The sequence below is a fragment of the Podarcis pityusensis genome, assembly GCF_964106645.2.
Source record: "Podarcis pityusensis genome assembly, chromosome: 12".
NCBI lineage: Eukaryota > Metazoa > Chordata > Lepidosauria > Squamata > Lacertidae > Podarcis > Podarcis pityusensis.
In genome coordinates, this window is record NC_138037.1 from 55,494,598 (window position 1) to 55,518,533 (window position 23,936).

The 23,936-nt window shown below is 44.4% G+C and overlaps 1 protein-coding gene and 1 long non-coding RNA gene across 2 annotated transcripts; both read right to left on the reverse strand.

Annotated features, from left to right (window-relative positions):
• Positions 1 to 582: 582 nt before the first annotated feature.
• LOC308460082 lies at positions 583 to 10,949 on the reverse strand. Its single transcript, XR_013978463.1, has 3 exons — positions 10,886 to 10,949; positions 9,346 to 9,474; positions 583 to 649 (listed from the first exon to the last, which is right to left on the reverse strand). It is a non-coding gene; the product is annotated as an uncharacterized lncRNA (long non-coding RNA).
• Positions 10,950 to 19,183: 8,234 nt separating this feature from the next.
• On the reverse strand, positions 19,184 to 19,638 carry LOC308459678 (mitochondrial import inner membrane translocase subunit Tim13). Its single transcript, XM_080975232.1, has one exon. The coding sequence runs from the start codon at positions 19,605 to 19,607 to the stop codon at positions 19,329 to 19,331; it is 279 nt and encodes a 92-aa protein (XP_080831358.1). The 5' UTR covers positions 19,608 to 19,638; the 3' UTR covers positions 19,184 to 19,328.
• Positions 19,639 to 23,936: the final 4,298 nt, after the last annotated feature.

Consider the following 23,936-nt stretch of genomic DNA (forward strand, 5'->3'; position numbering starts at 1 on the left):
AAGCTTTTGAAGCAATACACTCCCCCCTCCTGCCCACATGCTTACCAGAATTGAAAAGGGCATGAATGCACACACCAGAAGTAGTCGCCCCTTTTCCAAACAGCCTTGAACTCCCAAAGGAAACTATTGTCAGTCTGTAGCCTGGATTTCCTCATCCTGTTCCTCTTTCCCCCTCTTCTTGTCACCCTATTGCCTTTTCCCACTGACAATACAGCTCTTTGGCTCAGGGGCTTGCTCTTTTTGCTTTGGAAGATGCCATGTGCGCTGTTACTGCTATATAGATTATTATTATTGTGTTTGGGATTGCAGTCTGAATGAGAAACGTGCAGCACACAGGACAGTATTATTATGGCTCTGAACAGGTTGGCATCTATTTGGGATAAGCAGAAGAGAGCAGGGAAATGAATAGCTTCAGCCAAAATATTCCATCTGATGAGGGAACAGCTGCTTTTTTTCAAGACCTGCGCCATTCTTGAGAACCGGAAAAGTCATTTTGAGCTCTGGGCTGCTCTACTGTACCATCTTTTGTGCAGCTGTATTTCTGACAGGGAGAGCTAGCTTGAACTTCTGCAATCCTCTGCCCCAGACACCTCCAACGCCCGCCTGTGTGTTTTTTCCAAAGGTTTTTCAGCTGTGCTGTTGAGAAACTCTATTCAAAGGGAGAGGAAGGGGGAGGGGGAAAAAAAGGAAAAACATCTGTCTGACTTGGTCCACAAGATTGTTTCTATAGCTGTAACACTTATAAGAGCACAGAATAATGTTATTTTTCCAGGACGGACTCCGTGTCCTTTTTTGAATTCTTTTCTCTGATGGACAATGCTTCCTGTCCCACCCTTTTTATTAACCACAAGATGATTTTTATGGACGTAACAAAGTAAGAAAGACACAAATTGATGAGGAAATCAATGGAAAGAATACTGAAAATTGCACAATGATCTTAAGCCTTCCCAGGGAATTAGATGTGAGGAGGGAGCTGTTTTTATGAATGGGTATAACTGACACATGAAACGCGTGGGATCTGTCTGAGTGCCTTGTCTGGGTCAGTTGGGACATCTGGCTGTTGTGAATTTGGCACAATGTGACTCATTAATACACAAATAGCAAGCCTTGATAGCATCCACTTATGATTCCTTGCTGGCGTTGTCACAAACAATGTCAAATGCCAGTGAACTGCCGATGTGCTGACCTTCCAGACTCTGGGTTCACCCTCACACAACGCAGTCAAGACTGGTGTGTATTCAGCACACAGTCATGCAAGGTATGGTGCAGGGAATGACCAATTTGCCCATATATGGTGCCAGCCAGGAAGATGTTCCTTGCTCTGGAATGACTGGACTTGATGCGCCAAAGTCCACAGCCCATTTATCATCTGCTACTCTAAAAATGCCCATTTCCCAGAAACTGGATAGCAGAGGTCTGGAGAGTCTTTCCAATGAAATGGAAGGTTTGAACCAGAAACTTTGGTAATGGTTTGCTCTCCTTGGAAATGAGAATGAAAAACAAAACAAAACCCAACTCTCATTTTAATCACTTTATATTATGAATTAGCTGCCAGAAACTGGACCCTGGGAAAGTACCAATATCAGCTCCCTGCCCTTGTTTCCTGGGGCAAGTGAAGAGTTTGAAGGGAAAAGTGCCTGTGCCTGGCAGTGCCTTTGGATGGAAGAGCCTGGAGTCTGGCGTGCCATCTTCCACACCCTTTTCAGCAAAAAGCCTATTCTGGTGCTATCATTAAGTGTACAGAAAGCATGTTGGGGGGATGTGTGTCCAGTGGTACCTCGGGTTAAGTACTTAATTCATTCTGGAGATCCGTTCTTAACCTGAAACTGTTCCTAACCTGAGGTACCACTGTAGCTAATGGGGCCTCCTGCTGCCGCCACCACATGATTTCTGTTCTCATCCTGAAGCAAAGTTCTTAACCCAAAGTACTATTTCTGGGTTAGTGGAGTCTGTAACCTGAAGCGTCTGTAACCTGAAGCGTCTGTAAGCTGAAGCATCTGTAACCTGAGGTACCACTGTACTAGCTACATCCCCATTGTGGGATGTTTCATGAAACAATTGAGGCTACAATTGAGGCTTTTCTGTCTTCTGAAATATGTAAGAAGCCTCCATGATTACAGGAGTCTTCCCCCCTCTTCTGGCTTTTCTCCCCCACAAGTTTAAAGAGGTTGTAAACAGCAATGGGGAAGGGCCTGTGCTGGCACACTCATTTCCACTGTCCCTCCCCCTATATGTTTTCTGTACTCTTAATGATAACACCCAGATAGGGATCCAGCTGGCTTGTTTCCAGCCTGCGCCACTAAAGGTAAAGGGACCCCTGACCATTAGGTCCAGTCGTGGCCGACTCTGGGGTTGCGGCGCTCATCTCACTTTATTGGCCCGGCGAACAGCTTCCGGATCATGTGGCCAGCATGACTAAGCTGCTTCTGGCGAACCAGAGCAGCGCATGGAAACACCATTTACCTTCCCACCAGAGCGGTACCTATTTATCTACTTGCACTTTGATGTGCTTTTGAACTGCTAGGTTGGCAGGAGCAGGGACCGAGCAACAGGAGCTCACCCCATCACGGGGATTCGAACCGCTGACCTTCTGATCAGCAAGTCCTAGGCTCTGTGGTTTAACCCACAGCACCACCCACGTCCCCTACTGCTTCATAAATTCATCCATCCCATTCCCACAAAATCCACATGAGATGGAAATGTTTAAATATTATAGGTTTGAGCCAGATTTACCCTTCCCAGAGCAAAACGACTCCTTCTGTTCTTGGAAGGGACTGAGATTCAGTTAAAGCTTCAACAGGGCAAAAAGAAAGCCACCATTTTTGCTGATTCCTTCTCCCTCTCCTGACCCCATGGTGCTCAAGAGGCCCCTCTGCCGCTACAGAACAGCTTTTTGTGAGGCAAAGGGGACAGCAGTGGGATCAAGGCATCAGCAAAAATTGCCTCTCCTCACAGATGGAATTCTGCCCATGGGTAGTCTGGATCCAAAGTAATTTTTTAAAAAATTGCCCATTTCTGAACGTATTTTCTTTTCCTAAAATAAGCATTTTCAAACATATTCTGGCCTACCTCTTAACTTAGAACTTTGTTGGAACATTTGGAAAGCATGGAAGATGGTAGATAATGAAGTCCCCATCTGCACATTGGTCTGGTAGATGTGGATCGGGGCAGTTCATGCTGAAATCCACAAAAACTGAATTCCTCAAGCTTCCCTACAAAGCTCTTGTGGAGATACATATGGACAGGTGGGGTGAGTTGTTTATATACAGGTGACTTGAAATTGTTGTGGCAGCGTCCCTCTGTGAGGTAGCATTTGTCTGGGAACTTTGAGGATGAATACATTTGACATCAGGATCTGAGCAGATGAGCGATCAATGATTAACAAAATGTCCTTTGATGCAGATGGGTCTGCTCTTAACAGTCACAATGTTGAGGGCCTGATTCATCCCTGAGAAAGTACTCTGATGTAACCACCAATGATGTTGTGGAATTCCAAAATAGAAAAGTTTCACTTTAAAAAAATGTATGAATCTTAAGCCCTTGTTCAATTGTCTTTGGTCTTTTTCGCAATACATACTCTTTGAAAATATGCTGCCTTTTTTCAAGCCCCTGACCTGAGAGTCTTAGGGCCAGTGGTTTTTTCCCCCTGGGGGTACTCAAGGGTCTGCAGTAGCAGCACTTTATTTCTAGATTAAAAACACTGATTAAAAGTGAGGCGCTTACTGTAGCAGCTTCATGGTGAATACCAACACATTTTTTTTCTATAAGAAAAGGACTGCTTAGGCCAAACCATACATGGCCTAAAGTGATGTGCTCCTCTTGCCTGAAGGTGTTTTTTTTAAAGGTGACTCAGCCCTCAGTGTTTGAGGTTAATTGAGGACCCCTAGAGGGAGGGGAGGCTGCACATTATGAGCATTTTGGCTTTTGTGCACCCCATTCTACTTCTGATAGTGGGAAAGAGGCAGAAAAAAGTGCACCAGTGTGCTGGGGTTTGACCCCGGAAGTCAAGCAAATTATTGTTCGGCCATGAACTGCAAAGGGGTTGAGTGACGACTACTGGCAAAAACTGAAATCTGGGACATTACAACCAAAAATTAATTGGCGTCTGCAGTTCCACGGTGACGCCCCACAACCCCTGTCCTTCCATCTCCTATTGGCCCTGGAGCTCAGTGTGAGGAGTTTGTAGGGGCAGCTGCACACTATGGGAGTCATGTGACTCCACTTCTCTTTTGAATTATTATTATTATTATTATTATTATTAGAATTTATATACCACCCTATACTTGGAGGTCTCAGGGCAGTTCACAGAAAAGATCACAGTATATAAAATCAAAATAAAAACAATAACACAATGGAAAAAGTATTAGATGCAAACATTCTCTCTAAAGGCAGAGCAATTGTCAAAAGGCAGGGCAATTCACAATGCCATTATTACTGGTAAATTGCAATCTTTAAAAAAAAAAAATCTGGAGACTAGATGCTGTTTCAGAATTTAATCATGTCATATGGAGGTTGCCAAAAACACTTGTGCATGATGGTGCTCCATGCAGTGAGTGGGGCATAGCATTTATATTGGATTTACTGCATGTGTAAATATTACATGTGGTGCTTCTTTGGAGACATGCCGTACTACTGGGCTGACCTGTGCAGTAAGGTCAATTTGAACAATGACCTTCTGTGCAGAAGACGGCGACTTTTGTATTCTTGGTGTCTTCCCTGTGGCGCGTAGAATATGAATTAAGCATAGCAGTAAACAGAAGAACCAGGCCGGGGCTAGCCAACATGATGCTGTACAAATGTTTTGGACTACAACTCCACTTATCCCCTACCACTGGCTATTTTGGCAGCGAATGATGGGAGTTGTAGTCCAAAACAACTGGAAGACACCATGTGGGTTCCCCCTACACAAGGCATCATTGTGAAGGGGCTTTCTGTCCTCCCCATTGGTCTCATTTATGCTTATTCTCACCTGAGATTAGAAGGAGCAGGATTTACAACACTCACTTAGTACCATGGTCTACAGAGAGAGAGAGAGAGGGCTTGTTCACACTTCCACTCATCCCGTGCCCAGAAGGCAGGAGTCTGAGAGGTTTTCCGCTTGCCCCGTATTTTCTAGGCACAGGTCAGAGCGGCTTTGCCTTTGCCCCGCTGCTTTCCCCTGGAAAACCCATTCTTTAGCGCTAAATCAGAACAAACAGGAAACCTGTGGGAAACCTGGTTGCCATTTATTCCAGCTGAGCACTAAACCTTGGGTTTTCCAGGACAAAAGAGGTGGAGCAAACAGGTGTGTGGATGAGCCCTTAATGACCCAAGTTAGCACGATTCAGGATTGTCTTGTGGCCAATTTATTCCCACCACTTATCTGTGAATATTTCATGCTTTCTCTCTCTTTTTCTTTCTCCCCGTCTCCCCACGCCACATTTCCCCCATCCTTTAATGTTCCAAGTAAGCAGCATGCTGGGAGGTCATGCTCCCCAATCTCTTTTGGCTTGTGCTGCAGTCGGAGAGAGAAATCCCTCAACCTCTGGCTTTTCCATTGCAGTTATACGGAGTCTCAGATAGGACTCACTCCCGCGACATATGGCTTTCCTCCACAGAAAATCCCCCCTCCTCTTTCCCCCTTATATCCCCAGTGGGGCTGCCTGACAACAAGTGCAGTGAAGCAGCCACTGCATGAGAAAGTTGCCACACAGCACAGCATGTAAGCCTTCTGTTTCCTCCCCCTGGCTTACAGCATAATAAACCAATTATCTGAAGATCAGAACTGTTATGTGGAAAGTGATATTTTGCTGAATTAAAGGGCATTGCTTTGTTGCAGAGGGGTCCCGGTGCTTGTAGTAGCACAAGCAAGAAGGAGCACTTGCTTGCTAAAGAAGGGGTTAGTTGGGCCTTGAGCGTCCGAGTGATTCCTCATCCGTCTGGTGAGGCAGGCTCTGCCTTGGTAAATTTATTAGTCTTTAAGGTGCCATTGAACTCTTTGTTGTCTTGCTCACTGTTTTTACTCAATGCCCCAAAGCCAAAGCTGACAGATAACAATCTCTTTAGCTGACAACTGACGTGTGGCATAATATTAAAGAGAAGTGAATGATAAATTCTAAAACAGAAGGTAAGCTTTCTTTCAGAAGCAATTTAATCTCCATATTCACGAAAACACAAGGAGAGGGGGAAAATAGCTCGAATGGGTCAGGAAACCCATATTTGCAAAAATGTTTTACACATCTGTGATGGAAAACTGCTCTGGCAAGTCACAGAGCAGCTTCTGGAGAGCTCAATGTGGCCGTGAGCAGCCACAGGTGCATGAGCTCTTAGGCTTGTTACATCACTGCCACATATGCTTGGACCACTTTCCTTGCACAAATCAGCCATATGGAGAGATCAGATTTTGCAGAACAGAAACTTCCAGAATGACCTTATGCCAAAGAAGATTCCCTATGTCTCGCCCTTTTATCCTCACACGGGAGCATTAAAGAGCTAAACATCTCTCATTTCAACTTCCTCCCAACCCAATTCCTTTGGCTCATAGAATGGTGTTCTTTTCTTTCTTTCTTTTTTTTACTAGCAGCTGTTTTTTCAGCTGACATTTAAACTTTGCTCACATCCTTGCAGTTGATTTTCTAATGTTCCCTTGGAAAAAAGAAAAGAAAGGAAAAAGAACCCACCCTCTTTACTGTATTGAATCCCAGTAACTTAAAGCATATTGACATTTGCTGGTTTAGAAACTGAGCTGGAATTACCAGCTCATATTTACATTGATTAGCACTTTGTCTCTGGAGGTCCTGGTAATGGAATATGTAGCTTTCCACGTCTTAAGAAGTTGGTTCAAATGCAATTCAAACCTGAAGTGGCCCGGCTTAGTCCAAAGAACAGGTGTCCAGACCAAACATGGGAAAGGAGGGAGTTGTGGTTATGAGAAGCATTGAACTAGACCTCAGGATTGATTGGTTCTGTTCCCAGTTCTGTTTCAGAATTGTGTCATTTTTGGCAATGCACTTGCAAATGGGGTAATAATACTTTACTGCCTCCTTGGGGTGTTTGTTGGATGAACTTGCTACTGTTGTGAGAATCTCAGATTCTCTGGTAGGTGGCCCACACAAGTACCAACGTTCCAAGTCCTCCAGCCCTTCCTTTTATATATTACCACCACCATAATCCGTGGGCTTTAGCAGTCAATCCCTCTTCCTAGGGAACTCTGGGAATTGTAGTTCTGTGGGGGAAACAGGGGAGTCTCCTAACAATGCACAGCACACATAGCAAAGGACACTTCCCTGCTCATTTGAGGGGAGCCTCATGCATAAAGCAAGCGTAACAGTGCTTTAAATGTTTGGTTCAGATGTGGCTTACCTTAGACTTGACTGCATGATGACACACTGAAAGTAACTGAGCACAAGCCAACATCATCTCAAGGAGCAATGAATGACATGGAAAAGGGAGACATTTTTATCATTGCTGGAAATGCCTGTGAGAAAGAGCGAGTCGCTTGGGCTCAGTCCTAGAACAGTTCAATCTGGTTGGGAAGATGATGAATGTCTCTTCCAAATGGGCTTTTCCTCATGAAGTCATACATTTTTGGGGGGGCACCACACCACTAAGTCTTTAACATAAAATAAAAAAGAGGAAGGGCTGGGGTGTGCGTTGTGATATCTCTTTAAGAGGATTGTTATATTTTGGAAGGAAACTCCCTGGGCGGCTTTTGAGGGTTTTATTTTAGTAGGAAGAGGGAGCCTCAGCCTGGCAGAGGAAGCAAGTGAGAACAGTGTGTCAGGCTTCTAATATAATAAAGGTGGAAGGTAAAACAAATAATAAAACCCTACCATCTTGTATTGTATTACTTTATAATAAAAGAAATAATCAGTACCTTGGCAGCTGCTCTACTGGAGCATAAGTGGGAACACCACAGAACGAATATCTTAAAAAGGCAAAATAATGTTTTTCATCTCATGGCCATATCTTCAGTTTGACAGGTCGGTCTCCCCCCCGCCCTCTCTCTGAGACAGTTTAAAATGGCTGTTTGACTTTACTTGTCTCAGTTTAGGAATATGGGAAATCCTTGCACTTGATGGGTAATGTTAACATCTAGTTGGGAAGAACATGCTGTGGAATTTGGGAGGAGGGATCCACAATGGTTCTGCCATTGTGCAGGCTGTGTTAGGCCTCTTCAGAGTGGCACATTCTGCTGTAGGATAGTGGCTAAGACACCACATGAACAACCACTACCATGAACAACTCCTCTCAGGGTTTAACACCAGCCTTTGGACCACCCAACAATGTGTGCAAAGTCCAATGATGTTGCCTCTCTGCTAAGGTCCACAGGGTTGGAATATCACTGAGTATAGAATGAACATCTGATAATGTCAGGAATTCTCCCAGGCCCTAGTTCATACAGACAATTACTTGGGTGCGAAACAGAGCTAGTATAAGGAATGGCCAGATCATATTTTTTCCAGTGCCACCCCACGGTACCACAGCACCAGAAGATATCTGTGGATGCAAGGCATTTCTGACAAAGACAATGATGAGTCCAACATGTCCCCGAAGGAGCGGGTTTTCACAGGGAAAACTGGAGCAAACAAAAGCACACTCAGGCACGGAGCTTTAAAGTGCAAACTGTGCTTGGAAAGAGCAGAGGAAAGATAACTGTGGATCAAGGGTATGGAGTAGTCCAGTTCCCTCTTTCAGTCTTCCTTTAGGCCATTCACATCAAATTTCCCATTGCGCAATAGGATCTTATAAAGGAAGATTGTGGGTTTTGAATAGTGTGCCAAAGCTATCAGGGCGTACAACAAATCTGGGGTTTCAGAGGTACTTAATGCCGGTCCACAAACAACTACAAGGTACAGTTTTTTATCATTCATTCATTCATTCATTCGCCATTCTTCTGCAGGGGGCAGGCTGAACTGGTTCGTCAAGAGCAAAAATGAAGCATCCAAGCTCACCAACTGGTTTCACACAGTCAGCTCCCTTGTCACCCATGTTTTAATACAGGGGTTATTATACTGCAGGGACGTGGGTGGCGCTGTGGGTTAAACCACAGAGGCTAGGACTTGCCAATCAGAAGGTCGGCGGTTCGAATCCCTGCAGCGGGGTGAGCTCCCGTTGCTCAGTCCCTGCTCCTGCCAACCTAGCAGTTCGAAAGCATGTCAAAGTGCAAGTAGATAAATAGGTAGTGCTCCGGCAAGAAGGTAAACAGCGTTTCCGTGCGCTCCTCTGGTTCGCCAGAAGCGACTTGGTCATGCTGGCCACATGACCCGGAAGCTGTACGCTGGCTCTCTCGGCCAATAAAGCGAGATGAGCGCCGCAACCCCAGAGTCGGTCACGACTGGACCTAATGGTTAGGGATCCCTTTACCTTTTTATTATACTGCAAGTAGGTTTCTCATGGGAGTAGAGGACAAATAAGTTTCTCATGGGAGCAGCCTTTTCCAAACCTTCCTGATAACTCTCTGGAATCTGAACAAAAGCCTTTGTCCTGTAGCTACTGTATAAGAGAAGGATTAGAGGAGAGAGAGGCGGGAAAGCTGATCAGTAACACCTTTCTCTTGGGTTTTGTCACAAGTCTAACCCTGTGGTACTTCTTTCACAGTATAACCTTCCACTGTATCTGCATTTTTTCTGGAGTGAATATGCTGTTTATTACTCAGTGGCTTGCTATTACATAACAAAGCCAATGAAATCCCCAGTCTGTAGGATCGAGTCCATGTGGCTCTGTCTTCATGTGCACATTCTCTCACATGCTGCCTCTCCCTTTTCCTTCTCATGCTCTGAGCAGGTTGAGAGGCCTTGCCCATTGACCCACCGCTGACCTCCATCCAAGGCCAAGCTGGGATGGGGGTGGAGGGGCTGGGAGATCACACCACGCACTGGCTCTTACGTTATTTATTTTGCTCTATAACTTAATGACTTTCCGGGTTCTGCTCACATCCAAAATATCAAGCATGATCTATGCCAAAGATATAGAAAATAAATGAGAGCCAAAAAGTCATCCAAGAAGCATTACTAGACATAACAAAAATTTACTGGCTCTTAAATAGGCCGTGGTAATGCAGGAAATATCCGTGCGCAGAAAGGGGGAAAACACAAAGGTATTCAGTCTTCAGCTGGTGTGCTTAGCATATTCACAGTATATACAGACATTTTAGCTTCCCATGTTTCTGGATGTAATTGTCCTATGGTCACATTTTTGTGTGAGCAAAACAATGCTAAATATTTCTTGCAAAATGATTAGATTTGAGTGGCCACTGCTATGTGCGTACTGTGATGGGTTAGCAGCTACTACTGTATTTTCAACTTGTCTAGAAGTCAAATGTCTTAGTTATCTTTCACAGCTATTTGGTTGCCGTACAATGACATTGTTTATGGAGACTAATGAAGCCAGAAAGTTGGGTGGTGGTTGTTTAAATGCTTGGGTCTTGCAGTGCAGCTTTGCTTTACTTTCAAAGTAAAAGGAAAATACTTATTTAACCATTTGCAAATTGCCTTGTTGGTTTATTATTATTAATATTATTATTAAAGACAACTTTGTAAATATAATGATAAAACCGCTAGGAATAATAAAATATCCAACAGTGTCAAAACAGTAGATCTAAAAAATATGTCTTATCAACAAAAACAACTCTGATAAAATTTTAATTAACATCAGTGATCTATGTTTCTTTATTTCTTTCCTGCCTGCTCTACTATTATTCTCTATTGATTTTCAGACATTTATAATCAGCAGAAATGAAGAAAGGAAAAATCCAGGCACAGTATTAACTGTACATCTTCAGAAAAACAGGAAATACAAGTTATTGGCATCCAAGGCCCCATGCATAGCAGTAGTTTCATATGTATGCCATGTTTAACAATAACAATGTTTAACAATAACAAAGTGAGAGTTTGTTTTTTATTACTACAGAATCTTTGATGAGGTGGCCAGGCCTTCGACCAGTAGTCATATGGTGTAGAACCCAGAAGATCAGCGGGAAGCAATTTCCACCAGAAAAGAGAGTCTAAGAATTCCAGATTGTGATGTAATGCGCTCTATGTGGGGCCGCCCTTGGGTCTCATTCAGAAGCTCCAGCTGGTCCAGAATGTGGTGACCAGACTGTTGATGGGAGCTTCTGCTTGAGAACATGCGACACCATTGTTAAAACAGCTGCACTGGCTGCCCATTAACTACCAAGGCAAGTTCAAGATTCTTGCATTAACTGCACATGGCCAGTAATGCTAGAGAGAAATTAGTCTTTTTGCACCAATGAATCAAATTTAACATTTGCCTAATCAGATCTGCAATTTGTCTGCCTGGTAGAAAACCAGATTGGTCAATGTGCATTAGCTTTGTTATTACTAACTCAGTAAAAGACTAATAACAGTTTTGTGTGTTGTTGTTGTTGTTATACCACCCTTCATCCACATAGAATGGAACCACCACAAAATGATGCCACCCATGCACAACTCAAACAGCTGCAACTCAAACAGAATTAACAGGGACACACTCCCACAGTCTCTCTCCTGACAAAGGTCACCATACAAGGCAAACCAAGGCAGTTTCCATGCCCAAATTGGGCCTAAACCCTTATTAAAATGTATCTGGAAAATTGGTTTCATGCAAGTTCAAAGCCTGGAGTTTCCTGGCAGCCATGAATGACAACAGAGCCACCCTTTCCTTCCATTTTGTTGGAGCAAACCAGATACTCCTGTTCTCATAGAACAAATAAGAACAGAGTGTGAATGATATCAGTGGGATGAGAGAAGCCATGATTTAATCCTCCTTTCTGGCTTTAAAACAGTAGAGAAACAATGTGATTTCTCAGAGTTGCTTCTTAGCGATTCCGTTCCAGCCTCTTTGGGTTCTTCTCTTTCTGGTGATCTTGACTGCCCCAAGTCAAGGAAGAGCCAGCTATGGCCTGTGTCCTGATAATTTTGCTTCTCATTCTTCTTTTCCTTTGGCATTGCTTGAGAAGATTTTTAGAAAAATAGAAATCTTAATACAATGATTAATTTTCTGTCAGCAAATTCTTATAGATTTGGAACATCAAACTCTTGACTTCCTTGGCCTTGCAGGTCCTTGGCCTGTGTGCTTTCCGTATGTAGTATGTTGATTTCAAACTTTGCATTTTGTAGCATGAAAGCTGCATTAAAAGTAATGCAGAAACATCTGTATGGATGAGAAAATCTGTTAGCTTTTTGTATTTTGTGGGGTGAACTGTTGAAGAACCCACCACAGACAGGAAACTATGAAAGCAGCTGTGGGGACATGTGGGCCTCTAGATGTCATTGGATTACAACTCCCATCATCCTTAATCACAAGTTACCCATCCTTCCAATCAAATGATGCACTCTTCTTTCCATTCTTGACTTATTTCTCAGTCCTGATGTTTCATAATCAACTGAAAATCTGCTATTCCAAGGGCTAGACAATAGACAGAACTCTCAGACACAGGTAGAGTGTGCATGCCTGGACTCCTTTGTGACTCGCAATGGGGTGATACGGCTGATCATTTGAGGTCTTCCCCTAAGGTCCTTAAATGGATTTGAGTCAACTGATATTTGACTCAACAGCAGCTGAGTTAAACATGACTCAGGACTTGGGCCCTTGTCTTATTGACCATTTGGCTACATATGGTCAAAGTATATCTATACACAGAGAGGCTGACAAATGCGAAATGTGGCCAGGCTGACTCCACTAATGGATAATTCACCAACTTTGCAGCTGCAGGACAAGATCATTCTGGTAGGTGGCTTTTCCCTCCCATCCCTAATGTAGTTGCCTTCAACATTCAAGTTTGGCCTTTCTGAATGTGAAGAGTGAATGGAAAGAGAAACCTTTGCTCTAAAGTGGGTGGATTTAAGGAACACCTCTGTGCCCCCATCCTCCCGCCACCGCTGCTGAAGAAGTGAGAAGTTGTGGCAGCGGCTTCTGGGTTTCAGCAAGGTCTCGCGAGAACCCCACAAAATCTAATGCAGACCACCAGAGGCGTTTTGCCTCGGGCACAGGCCTACTTTATCATGAAGATGGATACGTCCTGCATGTAACTTATTTGTTATTCCTTATTCATTTGTTTATTAAATTTGTATACTGCCCTTCATCTGAAGATCCCAGGGTGGTTAACAACATAAAAATACAAAATGAGGACACAAAATACATAATAAAAACAAGAACAAAAACAAACCAATAACCCGTCTCCCACAAACACCTTTAAAATGAATATTAATAAACCAAAAGCATGTTTAAAGAGAAATGTTTTTGCCTGGTGCCTAAAGATATGTAATGAAGGCACCAGGCGAGCCGCCCTGGGGAGAGCATTCCACAAATTGGGAGCCACCACAGAAAAGTCTCATTCTCGTGTTGCCACTCTCCAGGCCTCTCATGGAGGAGGGCCTCAGGTAATGAATGCAGAGTCTGGGTCGGTTTGTATGGGGAGTGGCAGTCCTTGAAGTATTGCAGTCCTGAGCCATTTAGGACTTTGTAGGTCAAAACCAGCACTTTGAATTGGGACCAGAAACTAATTGATAGCCAGAGCAGTTGGGCCAGGATTGGTGTTCTACACTCAAACCATCTTGCCTCAGTGAGCCATTTGGCCGCTGAATTCTGCACCAGCTGAAGTCTCAAAATTGTCTTCAGAGGCAGCCCTATGTATAAAGTGTTGCAGTAATCTAACCTAGAGGTTACCAGAGCGTAAACAACAGAAATTTGGCTATCCTTGTCCAGAGAGGGGCGCAACTGGGCCACCAGCCAAAGCTGTAGAAAGGCACTCAGCACCAACTGAGCCTCAAGGGACAGCAGAAGATCCAGAAGTACCCACAAGCAACATACCTGCTCCTTCAGAGAGAATGTAACCCAATTACGGGCAGGCAGCCTCTCAGCCATCCGGTCTAGGGAGCCACCCGCTAACAGTGAATTGAGCTTCAGTTTGTTGGCTTTCATCCAGTCCATTACCAAGGCAAGACATTGGTCCAGCACATCCACTGCCTCACCTGAAGGTGTAAAGGAGAAGTAGAGCTGTGTGTCATCAACATCATGCTGACAATGCATTCCAAAAACTTTGGATAGCCCCACTCAGCAGTTTCATGTGTGTATTTGCTCTGGAAAAGGCCATAGATATTTTCTTCTTTTTTATCATAGTCTTGGGGATCACCTGAAAATGTACCACTGTTGTCCACAAGCTTTAATGATCATTCCCTTGCCGTACCTGTGGCTACCTTTGTAAAAAACAATGTAGTAAAAAAAAAAAAGAGAACAACTTTATGATGAACCAATGGGGAAGATATATTCAGGATTTTACAACACTGTTGGTTTGTGGTGTCATTTAAAAGGAAATAAAAGAATCTATAAAGCACCTTATACTTTTAAACGCTATCTTTGTGGTGCGTTTGAGGTTGCAGTCTTAGCAGGAAGTTGGGCCAGTGCACTTTGGAAAGCAGATAGTTAAGATGAAGCTGTAGTTTATCAACAGTGGAGATTTCTAGGAAGACTTCTGTTTTGTTTGCTTTTCTCTACGGAGATTGGAGAAGACAGGGGAAAAACCCACCAGTTAACTTTATCAGCCTGCATCCTGTACACATCAGCAAAGTATGATGCAGAAAGAGTAAATAATGTTTCCCCTCAAAACAGCAGGTTCCTCTCTTGTGAAAACTAAATAGAAAATTATGAGGAATATGGGGGAGGGGGAGAGAATCCATTTTAAAAACACCCCAAACACCCTGTGGTTTGGCTCACTGCCACTTTGTGAGGCAGGGCTCTACCCATCAAAACCCAACGGCGTGCTGAGCTGTCAGATAAGTCACCATGGCTAAAAGTTAACTTACATTTGTTATGCTTAGAAACAAATAAGCCCACATACCAGACAGGGCAGGGTTAGACTGTGGGGGCGAAAGACAGAGGGGAAACCCAGAGGAAGGAAGGCATTCTTTGAAAATAAATAGAAGGTTCAGTGATTATTACGGCTTGGGTGTGCTGCTCTGCTTGTAACCATTTTATGCACAAGCAGGAAGCAAAAGCAGTGACCATCTAACCATCTTCACCTTTGCCAGTGGGAATCTTTAGTGTTATAGGAATTAAGTTTTAAGCCGTCTCGGAATCCGAGACCAGGGAGAAGAGTTGGTGGAAGAAGATTGGAAGAAATTTAAAGTTTATTTACAGAAACATTGTAAAATTAAGGAATGCTAGAAGGATGTTGGAATGAAATAATGCGGTTTTAGCAGAAATGTTATAAAGGATTAAGGAAAAATAGATTGCTAAACGGTGAAGGAGGGAAAGTAAAGTTACATTATATTAAGATAAAATAGAGGACAAAAACTGGAAAGGAGGGAAAGGATTTGCTGAAATAGTTAATTGAGCTAGAATACAAAAAAGGGAGGTGTGAGGAGGTCAAGGAAATAAGCAAATGAAAGATAAGATATGGGAAGATTTATTGTATTTTCTCTTTTTTTTTGCTTTTTTTATATTATTGTGATGTGATGTTTTGTATTTCTTAAATATGCTGTTTTTTATTTTTTTCTTTTTGTAACCCTTTAAAATTTAATAAATATTATTAAAAAAAAAAAAAGTTTTAAGCCGCTGCCTGCTATGATTCAAAGGCGCACTTGGCCTTAACGAAAGTGCTGTGAAACCACGCTGAAATGTGCTGTTGCTACCTGTTCCCTGCGGATGATCAGTAACCACACAAGGTTAGACCAATAGCCCCTCAAAGCCACTGCCTCGTCTTTCACAGGGGCAAGACTCAGCAGCTCCTGGAAGTTTAAATATCAGAGGCAGTGAATGGGCTAATCTGTCTCTTTCCACTAAGTGTTGTTGTTTTAATTGAGCGGGAGCATTTTCACATATGGAACTACTGATGTTCAGTATACATTACCAAAACACAGCTGTGCAATATGCCAGACAGATGCCTAGCTTTGAACTTTCTCCTAACTGAGAAAGCTAGGAGCCGTCTAAAAGGAGTGGCCCCTTTCACATGTTATCTCCTCTGGGTGTGGTTACTCCCATGCTGCCCCAAGTCATACCTGCAGATGTGCTCTGAGCATGGGACATAAGCATTCGGTCTTCCTGAGCCACATATAGCAGATGCACAGCAAGGGAGAAACCACAGAGGTGTTGACAATCATGCTGTTGTAGTTAGCATATCGAGCGAGACTAAGGCTCTCATCCTATGTGCGCTTTTTGTGGAGAGACTCCCACTGAACTCAATGGGACTTCCTCAGTAAACATGCATAGGATCAGTCTGTAAGTTGGAATTTGGTGCTAGAGCTTGATATTTTCTCCCATTGCTTTCTATCACCCAACCTGCTGCCTCTTTGCATCCATTTTGTCACATGCAGGAGCAATGTAGGAAGTCCATGTTCTCATAGAATCATAGAATCATAGAGTTGGAAGAGACCACAAGGGCCATCGAGTCCAAACCCCTGCCAAGCAGGAAACACCATCAGAGCACTCCTGACATATGGTTGTCAAGCCTCTGCTTAAAGACCTCCCTGACCAGTAGTTGCTCTCCCGGGTTTCAGGCAGGAGACATTCCCGGTCCTACCAGGAGTTGCCTGGGGTTGAACATGGGACCTACTGAATGCAAAGATGATGCTCTGCCATTGAGCTATGGTCCTCCTCTATCGACTCTATTGTCTCTTGCTGCCACTGTTGGTGTTTCCCTCCCCAACCACCAGAGAATAAATATGGCACTGACAGGTTTAAGTCATTAGTTTAGGCTTTGGTACTCCCAAGGCTTAGAAGACATGTAATCTCTGTACAAGTCCCCTTTTTCTGGGATTGGGCTGAGCTTTACCTTGAGAGTCTATCTGTTAATTAAGCAACTTATTTTTAAGTAGATACAGTCATTATTTCATTGTCTGCATAAACACAATGTTACAGCACCTCAACACAGGTAATGTTCTGGATATGTAATCAGCAACTTCTTTGACTAATTAATACTGACAATTTAATTATTTTTAGGAAAGACATCATATATATGATTGCACTTAAAGTTGTTCTAATATTGCTTTCAACAGGAATATTGAAAGCAACAGGAGATGGTTTCAATATGTTCCTTTGTTCATTCACTGTAGAGCTACATTCTAGATAAATTCTCATGATCAAATATTTTTTGCAAACATTGTGTTTCTTTCAGCAAAAGTAAGATAATATTGTAATTGCTGCCTTAAATTGTTTACAGATGGCAGTCAGAAGGTCATGTTCAGCTTAAAAGGCAAACAAACCTCATCTTTCTTCCAGACAGATGTTATGGTATCAGGATGGGACACACCCAGGTGTGGTTTTGGGGGGAAAGGGATCTGGGAAAGTTCAAAATGGTATGCACTTATTTATTTGTTACATGTGTAGCTCACATTTCCTCAAAAGAACTCATAGTAGTATACTTATAATCCTGGTTACTTAACCAATAGGAAACCAGAGTTGCCAGGAAAGCAAGGAGAAGGGCAAGGGAGGGGCACCCAGCCCTGGTGCTTGTTCGTGGCTTCATAAACCATTTTGAAACCATATTTTTTGTGAAACACAGCAAATATGTTTGATTTGGACCAAATTGTCTCTCATCCAGGCCTGGTTTGCTTATTCCCAATACATGGGCTTCAGACCACAACCTTAGGAGCAAATTTCTCCTTTAAGTTTCTCTTACATCCTAGCATGATGTTAGGAGTCAAATGCAGTGACATCACGCCAGTCTGTTTTGCTTCCCGCCAGAGACCAGGTGATTTAGCATGCAAAATTCTGCTAGACCAAGAATGCTGAACACTGCAGAAAAGCTTGGCTCCTTTCTGGATCTTGCTGTGGCCTGTCGGATTAATTAATCAAGACACCAAGAAGTGTTTTACCATGAATTCTTCCTTACATGGAAAGAGTGTAAAAGGAAAATGTGCACACGCTGACACTTCTGGTACGTAACAAGATTTTGGTCAGCCCCGGCCCCCAGACTTTTTGCTGCCTGAGGCAAAGCAGCAAATGGCTCCTCCGCAAGTCAAAATGCCTCTGGACATGTACAGAGTTGGCATCAAAGGAATACTTCATTTCAGATCAAGAAGTAGAGCAAAGATAGCCATAACTGCTATGGATTGCCACCTGCTTCCACTTCCCATAGGTATGGGTCTCAAAAATGCAAAGAACTGGGATGGCCAAAGTATGTGCCATAAGGTTATGAGTTTATGCATGCTTCCCCTTCCCCTCTACTGGTTTTTGCTCCCTTTTCCCTCTTAGGCTCAGGGTGCACATATCATTCCTAAGTGTTTACTCAGGCAGAAATGTGATCGTAACATGCTCCAACTGTGTCTCAAGTACAAAGAGAGAACAAGTGCATAACACAAACAGATGAACTTCGCTGTGAAATGCATTGACAACCCTCCAAATTTATGCAAAGCAGATCACTCTGGGTCACAAAACAAGGCATGCCTCAGATCAAGGGAATCCATGGTAGTAATTCAATTCCTACCCTCCCATAATTTTTATTTCTTATTTATCAACCTGAATCCTGGCCCTAGTCTGCAATACTCCAGATGAACTCTTGTGCAAGTTGCTCCTTTGAGGCCATATGGAAAAAATTGACTGTATTTACATTAGCAGTCTTGTTTTTTAATGTTCAAAAACTCAAAATTGCTCAAAAATTCAACTAATGCCACTTGGAATGGTGACCGTGACTATGTTACAATATTGGAATTCATTTTTAGAAGCTTTTATTTTGTCAAATAATGTTTTTACATATATGAGTGTCTTTAAGGCAGCAATCTTATACACACTTACCTAGGAGCGAGCCCCATTGAACCCATTGCACTGTAGCCATGTGGATATATTATAAGGCTGAAGGAGCAGCTGTTGTCTTTTTCTTTTTCTTTTTTAACTTTGTGCTTTAAAAAATACCCAGCTTCTGCTAATCCTGGTTGCAGACCCTCCAAGTGTCCCTATTTTCCAGGGACATCCCTGATTTAGAGAAGCTGTCCCACTTTTCCTTAGGGTGTGCCTATTTTCGTCAGAGAAATGTTGGAGGGTATCCAACTGTTTTTCTCTCCCTTCTTTATGAAAGTGTGTATATATATATTAAAATTGATGGAGATTGGGTAAAGAGACCAAGCTGCCTGAAAGATCTTCCTATATACATCTACCCAAACCTTAAAATCTATGGAGAGGACCTTCTTAGTGGTGGCACCCAAGTTATGGAATATCTTATTCAAAGAGTCTTGATGAGCATCTTCTTTATGCTCTCTCTCTCTCTCTCTTTTTTTTTACAGGTTTGTCATTTTATTTCCTGCCACCCGGACCAAAATCCTGCCCACCCTAATTAAACCACCTTGGTGGGTGGCCAGGATAGGTCCCTCAGCCAAGTCCATGGTGGGGCTCCTCAGCAACCCCACTGGCCCCCATCACATGTTGGCTCTCTCCCTCTGCAGCCGGGAGTTGTAGGCCCTCGAGACGGTGTTCCAGGCATCCATATAGCGGTCCATGCACATCGCGACGCATTTCTGTTCGGAGTTGTCGAGTGAGCTCCCAGGCTTCCCAATGCACTTCCGGAAACATTTGTCTGTCATCCTCTGCAGCAGCTCCTGCGCGTTGGCCACGGCGATCTGCACCTTGACCTGCTCCATCAGGGCCCCGGGGTCCAGGCGACCCCCCGACGCGAAGTCCCCGCTGCCCGACGCCATCGCCGCTCCAGACCCGCCGCCGGAAGGAAGGAAGGAACTTCTTTATGCTCTCTTCAGGTGAAGACCTCCCCCCCCCCCCCATCCAGGCATTTTAAACTTGAGTTTTAAAACAAAAAGTATTTTAATATAGTTTTAAATAAACCTCTGTTTTCATTCTTTTAGTATGGTTTTAATCCAAATTCTTTATTCTGTCTCTACTAGGGTATGGTGTATATTGTGAATTGATTTTTGTTTAATTATTGGATTTTGATTTTTTAAATAATTCAAGTTTTTGGGTAAACTAGCTAGAGAATTTTGCAGATATACATACGTATACATTTAAAACAACCAGTACAGTATCTCCTCACATGGGATGGCAGCAAGCTGAACCAGACAGGCTCATAGAGGAAGAGATGATTATTGAAGTGAGTGAGTCCGGGGCCATTTTGGACATTAAATTCCAACACCATCAAATTGAGAAACGTTTTGTTATAAATCAAATAGAACTACCCAAGGAGCTATTTCAGAGGAAACCTCTCATGTTCTTGTTCACTATATATAGCTTGATCTCAATCACTGTATGCCCTAAAAGCACTGAACTCCCAGCTGCTCTCCAACAACTTGCTTGAGTGCTACAACACTGAGTAACAACATTATGGCTCCATCTGCCTGCCTGCCTGCCTGCCTCTGTCTTCTGAGATCCCAGGGCTCTGCTGGCATAATCTCTGGTTCCCTCTGGGGCAGCTCACAGAAATGTGCCATCTCATTCCTGGACAATGCATCATCAAAGCTATGGCTGAGTTCAGGGCCGTATTTACCCGGGGGTGCAAGGGGTGCGGTGCACCCGGGCGCCGAATTCAGGGGCGGGCGGGCAAATGTATCCCTACTGTATACCGGTCCCTCTCGATTGGCGGCAGTGAAAAGCAATGGAGCAAAAGTCCCCGCCCTGCTCCTCCATCGCTCTGTTACTCCGTACCATCAAATATTCCTGACGAGTCAGGAAACAAAAGCAGTTTTTCCCGCTGCATCATTGTTACAAGTGAGCAATTCCCCCCCCCCAAAAAAAAGAGTTCGCCCCCCCAAAGGGTGGCTAAACTAAATTTGCGGGCGCTGGGCAGATCTTTGCACCCCAGCAGCGCATATGCTACAGACTGCCCGGGCTGAGTTGAGTACCGAACTTGAACATGGCAAGCCAGAAAGATCCAATCTAAAAAGAGACAACAGAGACCTTTCCTTCTGTCACAAAATCTATACAAGAAAGCTCTACCAGGATCAATAACAAGGTTGTTAGCAACAGCTAACCATTTCTATGTGTATCAGTTTATGCAACTGACTTCCAGGGGTGGGGAGAGATGAGCAAAAATAACAAAGGTGATTGACTACATGGAATTGGCGGAAATGACTGGCAGAATCCGAGACCAGGGAGAAGAGTCGGTGAAAGAAGACTGGAAGAAATTTAAAGACTATTTACAGAAATATTGTAAAATTAAGGAATTTTAGAAGGATGTTGGATAGAAACTAAGTGGTTTCCAGCTGTAATGCTTTAAGAGATACGAAAAAAGGTTTTATAAATGGGTAAAAGCTTAATGGTAAGGACTTGCTGAACAAACAAACTGAACTGGAATACAAAAAAGGGAGGTACGAGGAGGTCCGGGGAAATAAGTGAAAGGAAGATATGTTATGGAAAACTAACGATGTGTTTTTAATTGTTTTTATTTTGTATGTTTCCTTTTATTTATTTATTTTTGTTATATCTTAAAAACTTTATTCTTTTTTCTGTATTTTGTATTTTCTTGTATTTTTATTTTCTATTTTTGTATTCTTTGAAACTTTAATAAATATCATTAAAAAAAAAAATAACAAAGTCACCCCACAGACTTCAAGAGTGTGGGGAGGCAAACGAAGGAAAGTGGGGAATGAATGCTCAGATTTCACACATCCCAAGACAAAGCAGGACTCAGTAAACGTGAGCAATTTACATTAAGATAAACAGTTGCAGGAAGAGATTGACTGTCATATAGCAAAGACTTCTGTTGCTTTGTAACTCCTCCTTGAGGCTTCCATTGCCCCATATAGCGTGTTCTCATTAAAGGAGAGCACGTGTTGCGGCTGGGGCTAGGCAAAGCACCCTGTAGTTGCCAGGCAAAATTGAAGGAAAGGGCCTGGCAAGGATTGGTGATGGTGTTGCTGGGGCAATTTGTATGTTGCCACTTTGGGGGTGGAGATCAGAGGATATTTAAGGAAGGCCCACAGAGAGTTGCTTTCTCTTTCGCTGTGGGCATCGGATCGAACACAGCTAAAGACCGGTTGTATAAATCTATATCTCATTCCTCATTTTCTCCTATTTTATTTTATTTATTTATTTGATCTTGGCCTTTTGTGTTTATCTCCCCAAAGTCTACCCCCCCCTTCTTTAATTTATTTTCCAGGTTCTTTGTCTTTAGTTTTCAATTTTTATTTGTTTTTGTTCTGACTCTTGTTTCCATTTTACTAGCCTTCCCCCCCCAACTTTCCTCGTGGGCTTTTGGTCCCGTGGGGCTGCTGGGGGTGGCCGGGAGGGGGGGGCGGACCCTAGGCCTTTCGGCCCGGTTCGTAGCCGAGGCGCCGGGGACGGGGCTGGTTGACCTTCGGGCCCTCGGAGCTTTACCATTCCCCCCCCCCCACTTCGTAGGGTTACTAGAGAAAAAAGCGGGTGCTTACCGTAGTCCTCCCCTGGCCTCTCACGGCGGCGGCCCCCTTTTCGCGCGCTTCGGCGCGCTCTTACTAGCCGGGGCGGGCCGGCTGGCGCGCAGGCGCCGTTGGAGCCGCCGATTCGCACGCGGCGCTCGGCGCTTGCTTATTCGGCCCTGTTCGGGCCGGGCTTGGGGAGGCTTAGTCAAGCCTTTCCCCTCTTGGCCCGGGTATAGCGGGGAGTGCCTGGGGGAGCTGGGGGAGGCCGTGGGACGTGCCTTGGGCTCGGGGCCTATTTGGGCGCCCCCCCCACCCGGCTCCGAGCGGTAGCGGCTTTTGCCGCGCTTCGGCGCCTGCGGCCTGCGGAGTTGGGCCGTTTTAGGCTGCGGGGGGGCCCTCCTCGGACGTTCCAGCTTTAGCCGGTGGCGCTTAGCGCGCACAGCGGCTTTGGTGGTTGGAGGCCTGCTTGCGGCCTGCTTTGGGCATTGGGGGAGGCCTTCTGCCTGAAGTCAGTTGGGAGGCCTCCATTTTGGGGAATTTTGGCGGGAGCGCCATTTTCTACTGCCTCCTCATTGCGTGCTGGCCTCTAGTGGCCGTTTATTGAAACGCAGCTATACCATTGGCCTTGATTACTGGCTGCGCCACCTGCTGGTGAGCCATATAGTTGCACCTATCGGGATTGATTGTTTTTCAGGCTGATTGACTATTCATTATAACAAAGAGCACTGGTGTAGCCTTGCATTAATTCTATTATTTGTCTTTTTTACTAGTAGCAGGTATGGCTCCAAAGAAGAAGGTGTCACGGAGGCTTGATCTCGCTTCCTCAGCGAAGCGGCCCATAAAAGGCCCGTCCCAAGCTTTGCGTTCTCCAGTGCCACAGCGATCTTTGAGACGCCTTCAGTCCATGGTCACTGGCTTGGCCAGTGACCCAGTGGTGTTAGCACGTGTTGAGGCTGAAATGGATGGTTTGATTCAACGCTGCTCGACTCCGACGACTTCTTCTGCTAGTCCAGCTCCGCCTGTTGACGCACCTCCTTCGGTGTCATCTTCGGCTGAAGATGAGGGGGAGGATTTGTTAGCTGGGGGTCTTTCGCGTACTAATCAATTGTCCCAGTCGTCGGTCTCACCTGTCTCCCAGGCTGCAGCGCCAAGGGTACGGGGCGGCCCCAGGGGTCCGACCAGGCGGAGGTCATCCACCCGGATTCGGGCGGCACGGGGTTCAGTTGTACAGTCCTCATCAGTGGTGAGGTCTGTTCCTGGTCATTCACCTGTAGTCTCTTCTCAGTCAGTTCCAGGCGTTGTGCTGCAAGGCGACGCATCTGAGTCTTCGGTGGAGGACAGCCTTCCTCTCCCTCCAAAGTCCTCTTCTGGTGGGCTCCGTCGCCGGAAAAAGAGTTCCAAGAAGCGTGCTAAGAGGAGACGGGGAGACACCTCATCCTCTTCCGCAGGTACTTCGTCTCAAACCTCCAGTAGTGATGAGGAAGCTTCGCTTTCGCTATACTGGGGCTTTGGGGAGACATCGGGACTTCCAAAATGGGCTTGGGAGCGGAGGGCAAACTCTCACAGGGCAAAGTATGGGGCGGTGCAGGACTGTCTGGAAGGGGTCCTCATGCCTGATGTGAAAGTTTCCACCAACTCAGCTAGGGATATTATACCAGGTGCCCACTTGACTACAAAGCT

Excerpts from the sequence above, each read along its gene's own strand:
- LOC308459678 (XM_080975232.1), bottom strand. The coding sequence starts at position 19,607 with ATGGCGTCGGGCAGCGGGGACTTCGCGTCGGGGGGTCGCCTGGACCCC.